General features: G+C 37.9%; 1 protein-coding gene across 3 annotated transcripts in view; it reads right to left on the bottom strand.

Annotated features, from left to right (window-relative positions):
• WDR26 (WD repeat domain 26) overlaps nt 1–7,599 on the bottom strand; it is a 33,442-nt gene that overhangs the window by 13,004 nt on the left and 12,839 nt on the right. For 2 of the 3 annotated variants that reach the window (XR_014227693.1, XM_082307113.1), the window contains exons 7-9: nt 7,472–7,528; nt 4,375–4,513; nt 133–273 (exon numbers count right to left, since the gene is read on the bottom strand). Coding sequence is in view for 2 of the 3 variants with exons in the window: in XM_082307113.1 (XP_082163239.1) it covers nt 133–273; nt 4,375–4,513; nt 7,472–7,528 (337 nt within the window). In the remaining variant the exon portion in view is untranslated. The remainder of the gene's footprint in view (nt 1–132; nt 274–4,374; nt 4,514–7,471; nt 7,529–7,599) is intronic. The other variant, XM_082307114.1, reaches the window with a different exon arrangement.

Below are 7,599 nucleotides of genomic sequence, written 5' to 3'. Positions count from 1 at the left end.
TCTTCCTTACACTCGCACCTCTGCACAAGTTTGTAGAGATGACTTCTTTCATGCTTAACATATTTAGATATTGAAACAAAAGCAGCAGGCTGACCACAAAGTTTTATTTTTTTATTCTTAGTCACCACTTACTTGTACATTCCAGAGCCAAAGCTCAGAACAATCATCTGGGCCACAGGCAACAAGATAGTTGTCATCTGGACTCCAAGCAATGTAGGAGACACCATACGCATGACCTTCTAACGTCTTAAGTAGTTTTAGCTGGTGAGTATCCTGAAACAAGAGAGATTCTGTTGAGACAATGCAAATGAACTCCTACTAGATTTCACATATACAGTGTGTCCAAGTATAGCACAACAAGTTCGCTTTATGCAACTTGGCACCTGCACTTTACAAGACACATGAATAGGTTCTTACCGGAAAAGCAATTGCTAGTTTACAGAGTAGGACCATAAAATAAAAGCTTCGAAGTTTCAACATGCAAAACTAGAACAAAAATACCTACAAGTGGTCTTGTCTTCTGTGATTCTGAATGTGGAACTCGCAAAATACTGTTGCGTACAGAGTTGTACATTACATTACACTTGCTTTAGTATAGAAGATTTCTGTAGTGTCAAGTCTCTCTACATCTACTGGAATACAGAAGTACTATTATCCACACCTCACAGAATTAAGTTACTTTCTTAAAAGTAAAGACATGCTGGAAGCCTGTTATGGTTAAACAGAGAACCAAAACCTTCATGTATGCTGAGAACGGAAAACCTCCAAGTGCCAATGTTTTTATAAACTTGAACGTGTCTTGTGTGTGCCATTCAAGAAAGAAGTTTTACATAAAGATATTTTTAAAAGCTTCCTTGAGAGGTATTCTTATTTCAGAAGCATTGCCCACAGCAAGCTGTTGCATCTTTTCTGCCAGCGTTAGTGAACAAAGCATACTTTGCTCACGCAGACCATCTTGTATCACCTTTATGCTACAACTGTTCTACTGCTGCCTTGTCAGGAGGAACTTGAAAGTCAAGCAGCTTTTCAAAATAAACAGTACTGCTAGATACTGTGGAACAACCATACACTGGCTTCCTAAATACAGAAACGCACTTCAATACAGTATTAGCACTGACTCTTGACAACAACATGCATATACAGTAAGTAGAAATGAGCTTGTTAAACTGTTGACAATTTTTGTGAAGCCTCTTGGAAAAGGGCAAGTAGATTTCCCCCCCCCCCTTTTTTTTTTCCTGCATGGGGGATGTTTATACCTCCTACTTTCCTTCAAAAAGAATGACTTATTTGAAAATGTAGCTTGATTTCTCAATTGTCCCTTCTCTTTCTTTTGTTTTAGTATTAATCAGCAGAGCACCTCTTCATTCTAAAGAGAAAGAACATGGTCAACAGAGGAACAGAGCGACATGAAGGACTGTTTCCTGGGATCAGCTGCAAGGGATTTAGTGACTCTCAGCCAGCCTGCAGCTTTGATGGTTCTGCTGGCTAGAAAAACTAAATTCCTCAAAAGAAAGGGGGCTAAGAATAATCTTCAAAGCACAGAGAAAGAGGGGCAAATGAATGGACCTCCTCAAGGCCCCTTTTCCATTCTAATTATTATTCCTGGTCTGCATTAGACACTGCTATGCCTGTAGCTAAACTGATCTGCAAGGAAACTGCATTATGTCTGACATTATCTCACATCCTGGAGCTTGCCTGCGACTGACGTATTTCTTTTTACATCAGGATTAAAGTAGCCTGTCACTTCTGCATCACATTTGAGATTCATAGATACATAGGATACTCCTCTTCTAATGATAGGACTTCGTAGCTGTTACTATCTCTCATGCTGCTCTCCTACTTCTCTCCAAATACAGCAAAATTGCTCTACCATGTTTTGCTCTAAAACAGCAGTCAACAGTATTTCAGGAAAATGTCCCCAAATTTAGTCACTTTGCTTCCCACCCACCACCAAAAGAAATCTTAGCACTTTATCCCTTACATATAGCTTCCCAGATTTTTGTTATGTAAAAGAAACAACTATTCAGGTATCAACTTAAGTCTGCAGTAGTTGAGCTCCTTGGCTGAAAAGCCAAAAACCTGTCAACTCTTTTTAGAAAGTGCGGGGGGGTGGGGAAGGTTTCTATAAGGAACAAATTAAAGGAGAGCTCTGTCAAAGAAGATGCATGCCAGACAAGGTGATGCACCTATTGTGCTCCAGAGATTCTGCCACATTTAGTCAGGGTCAAATAATGCATTCCACACACAAACCTAGTTCACTCAAGACATGATTTAATGCTGCTGAGTCTGCATGAGAACTTTGAAATGAACAAATGAAAATGAAAACAGAAGTGTGGGTTAAGAAAGTTTAGACACTTAGCTGGGTCTTAGAAAAGAAATAAGAAATTCATGGTATGAAATGAAGAAAACACATGGAAGCAGTGTCATTACACTTCAAGAGGAGTGATGAAGAAAAAGGGAAAAATGAAAGATTCTCACACCCATAAAGTGTGTGTAGAAAAAGAATCCTGTTCATTTAAAACAGTGTTCTCCCATCACTTGCCCAGAGTTGGATGGATGTTTCCTTGTAGTTTACATATACAGATTAGAATCATTCTAAATACCCAAAACCTTGAAAACCTGATTAAACTTACGGTTCGAGAGACATTGTCAACTGCTACAGGAAACAGGAGAAGCATGCTCTGGCAAGTATGAAAATGAACCATTTGAGTTATGTGCCTAATGTTATTTAGGCATCCACCTCGTTGAGAGGGTTTCTTTTTTTTTTTTGTTTGTTTTAAGTACTCATATACAGAAGATAAAACTCTACAAAACTGCTTTCCCCACTAACTATTTATTGGAGTTTGTTCCTTTAGCAACCCTTGGCCAAAAGAGTTAGTCTAACACACTAACAAAACATTTATTTGGTTTGCTTAGCCAGATATTAGCTAACAATTCACTATAAAATGTGCTAATCAAGATGCTGGGTGTTAAAACCCATCAATATAAAAGGAAGATGTGCCTCTACAATCAAGTGACATGTCAACAGCAAAAACATTTGATCCTTAATTTACTTAGAATTACTCTGTGTGATAAAAAGAACACAAAACAAAAAATACAGATGATTTCCTAAATAGAAGGCAGCTTATACTGCTATGCAAATCTTGGCCCAGAGCACAGTGGCTCCAGTGACAAACCAATCACAACAGTTCTATGCCTGAAAAATCCATAGCACTTGCTGTTAGTTCAGGGGCTATATAACAACTATGCACATGGAACAGGGTTTTAAGTTCTCCCATCTTCTTAATAGCAAAAAGGACTCTAATTACATGGCTTCCTAACCTGTAGCGGAAGAAAAGGATGAAGTTCAGCTCTCAAATCCTACCGAGAGCTAGTATGGAACTGCAAAAACCTTTCATCTTCCACTTAGCGTACCAGTTTGCAGTTGTGTGGTTAAAAAAACCTGTAGAATCTTATTTCTGATAGTGTTTTACAAGCATTAACAACTTCAAATATTGTGTGCATATGTTCAAGTTTATTCACAGTTTTCAATTGTTATGAAATATATGGGCATACTTTCATATCACTTCTATAAGTCAATTGAAACAGTCTTAGATTCACTGCTCAATCTTTTTATTTACATAAGAATAGATACGGGTAGGAAAGATAAATCCTGTAGCTGTGGCATATTTCATATAAGGGAAACAGTGCCACATATTAGTATCAAAACCTAAAACTGCAGTCTGTAAGAAAACGGATGGGTACACTTCCATGTGTCAGTGGATTCTGACAAGTGCTCAAATGTTCATCACGAGCCAAGGCAAACCTTACAACAGCAACTAGCATGAAGTGGTATACTGATACCACTTCAGGTTAGCACATACCATTTTATTATTCAGAAATAAAGTAGGAAATGGTGACATAAACAGAGTATTTAAATCCAAGTGTACTAGTAGTAACAAGATAACAGAAAGGGGCTAGTCACATACATAGATTAGAAGTACTCTTAGTAAGAGTGATTTAGAAGAAAGGTTCCTCACTGCCATGCTCCTTCCACTCTCACCTAATGCTTCTCAAGGCCTTCAAGCTGAGAAGCTCCCCTGGAGGGCACCAGCAGGCTCTACCCCGTGGTACTGGCTAGGGACACACAAAGCGTCTGCCCCAGAGCAGCCAACAGTTCAAGCCTTATACTCAGCAATCGGGTTTTCAGATGTCCTCCTTCACTAACTTACACTGACTGTGATCTTCAGCCTTTTACATCCCAGAGAAATACCCTAGTCAGCGGGCTACAGTACATGTTAGCCCGTCCTACAAAAATCAAACCATCCTAGCAAGAGAAAGCAGAGAGGGAAGGGAAAGACAAGTCATACACATTTTAACACGTTGCACACTTACTGGATCAACCTGCCATATAATAACAGTTGTGTCCTTAGATCCCGTTGCTAGTTTAGTGCCATCATTGGAGAATTTACAGAACCACACTTCATTACAGTGCTCCGTTAGTATCTGCTGTGTATAGCATGGGAACTGTTTCCTGGGAAAAGAAAGGGATGTATTCACAGATTAATAAGAAAGAAGTAAGACATTTTTTTAAATCAAGCTAGTAAAAACCAAAAAACTTATTTAAATATGTAAGACCAGACAACTTGGAAAATTTGCCTATCAACAGCTGCTTTAAATAGGTACAGAATGAAGCGTCTTATCTGGTAAAAAGCTCACACCACCAAGTGACCGTAACTAATTGTAAGAACTTAGAACCATTCTTATTCCACTCACATAATTTGTTATGCTTTCATATAGCTTGGAATAAAACTGACCTCATTAGGAGTGTAACAGCTTATTACTATACACTTCTATGATGTGTAGAAAAAGATGGAGTCCAAACCTCTTTGAACTCTATGTGCAATGTTTTATTTAAATGTGAGGTTTTTCTAAGTACCTAATTTCACTTAGCTATATCTTGCCAAATCTCTAGAAGTGATTCTTACATGAAAGTTGAGTAAAAGGATAATCTCATTTCTTTTTCTTGAATGTGATGTTGCGACAAGTTAGGTGTTTCTTTGCCTTCACTTTGTGCCATTTTTTACTTTCTTTGCAGAGTACCACATACACTGGCTAGGCATAACTAACACGATACCATTATGAGCTTTCAGCTTGAACTGTTTTCCCTCACAAAATCTACGTTATTTTGTAGAACACTCAGCGTTTATCAAAAAAATTTTATATGATAAAATACTGAAGGAGATGAGTCAAACATTTCTCTAGAGCTAATATTTAATCTCCTAGTTACACACTGAAGAAAAACTAACAGTCAAACTATTAAGTTAGGTAAGAACTGGAGACAAGTTTTGTTTTATTTACAGCTTCCCCACCGTATAAGAATTTGAGACCTAAGCTAAAATAAACGTAGGCTTTTACAGCAGATGACTGCTTTTATAAGTAATACTGCAGTTAACTACAAGTTCATTGTTCACATGCACTAAAAGGCGGTCTCTAACCATGGACATTTTTTCTCAAACTGCAGGGATCCTGAAGTGGTTTAGTCTTATGTTGAGCTTTTATGGTGCTCAGTGCAACAGGGCAACACAACTCTAATGGGACACAATGGTACTAACGTAACGACGCCAGTCTCTGTGAATGTACAGTTGTACTTATCACTGAAGAGAAACCGGCCTAAAAAAAACCCCTACTTCCTTTAAATTTGTGTTTAAAAATACAGTTCAGTGGTAGCCAGGCTGACAGACACCTGAAAAACTACTTCTTACAAGAAGCTGGAAAAAGTTCTGCCTAGTACAGTGTCTATATCCTCTCGATTCATTTTCTTTTACTTGAAGATGCTTCCTAGTCCATGATTAAAGTCTATCAAGCAGCACTTGATACAACAACCATACATCCCTCATTTCCTGTCTTATGGTAGAGGAGGATAAACAAAATGTACATATACGTATCTGTAGTTGGCTTCCTTGGGTATGTCTACTTACTTGTTTATAGAGAAACACAAGTCTGTTTTGCTCCTGTTTTAAGCTGACCAGGAGCTGTCTAGTTGCCACTGGAACAACACTGAGCCCAAGGTAAAAAGCCCCACCCATGAAGGAAGATTTTGTTTTCCTTGAAGTCTAAAGGGAAGCAGGCAAGCCCTTACACAGATATGTGCACCTACAGGAAGAGTGTTTCGTTATTATTTAGCCATATTGTAATAAGTTAATATTTTTCCTCAGAGCAGCAATTTGCTCTAGAAGGTGAGACTTTATCCATAACTCATACAAAGTACAAGGGGCACACTGTGTCCCAGGAAAGCCTTTCCAGCATATTTCATTTAAAAAAAAATATAGAACTAACAGTGCTTGTATTTTAAAGCTTAAGAAAAGCAGTCAAGGTTTTGTAGACATAAAAAGCAAGCAGTATAATGCTGGAGTACACAATTTTCATAGTAAGGCGGCCTTTAGGTTCCTAAAAAGGGTAATAGGCACAGTTGATACAGCTGCTGCAGACACATCCCAATGCTGAACTATGCTATTCACAATCCAGTCAGATCAGAGCGCTCTCACAAGAAGTTCTCGTCATTTAACTAATGAAACATTAAATCCAGCAAGTTCGACTTCACAGATAGCAAAGCATACATTAAATAACCCTTCTGGAGAAGGAAATAGCAGCAGTCTCGAAACAAGAAACCAAAACCAGTTGTCTAACAGTTTTTGGTTTTAGTAATTACATATTATTGTAGCTCAAAGGTTTTTCTTTTTTTCCTTTTTTTGAAGTGTTTCATTGCAAATTGTTCTGTTCACACACTTGAATCATGTTGTTCGGATACTGAAATAAAGTATCTAATAAAGTTACTTGTTGAATGTATTTACAGAAGTTCAAAATTCTAAATAAAACAGCTACGTTTTTATTCCCTGTACATACAATGGAAGATTTATTCCTCAACTTCCACAATAGTTCTTTTTCAAAAATGCTACATTAAACCAGTACCTAGAAAGCAGCAGCATTCACCTCTCATTTGGGCTTCACTGTTTGTTTGTTTGTAAACTCAGACTAAAGTTTATTTACACAAAAGCAAACCAAAAGAATTGGGGACAGGACACAGGACAGGACCACCCAAAACAAAAAACCACAAACAAAACACCCAACTAGACTGAAGGCTCTCAAAACAAAAAATGACCACCCCCAAGAGCATCAATTCTCTATTATCAAAATCTCAGGCATGATAAGATGAAATCCCTCACCTTCATTCCCAGCAGTTTCTCCCTCTTATCTCCCACTCTTATGAAGTGATTAAAGTTTAGTTAAACATTTTACCTATTAGTGCAATTCAAGCATGCTTGATCAAAATATTGCCAGAAGTCCAAAACAGATTAGTTCCAACTAAAAAAGGGAAAGTTGTCAGTGTTCTATCATTTAAGTAGTACGGAACTTAAATTGTCTAAGCTAGCAGACTATTGTTACTTCTGTCAGTTTAATCAAAATTTGGCTTCCACTGTCTTTAACTCACCTCATTATGCCCAAGCATGGCAGCATGTACAGCGCACCACATACTGATCTCAGACCCCTGCAATAGGTAGGTACAATAGGTTGAGTTGAGGACAGAATGGAAGCCTTTATTTTGAAGTGGTTTTTTAT

The sequence above is a fragment of the Platalea leucorodia genome (assembly GCF_965183815.1).
Source record: "Platalea leucorodia genome assembly, chromosome: 3".
NCBI lineage: Eukaryota > Metazoa > Chordata > Aves > Pelecaniformes > Threskiornithidae > Platalea > Platalea leucorodia.
The sequence above is the reverse complement of the archived record's forward strand: the minus strand, read 5'-3'. Positions and strand labels throughout refer to the sequence as shown.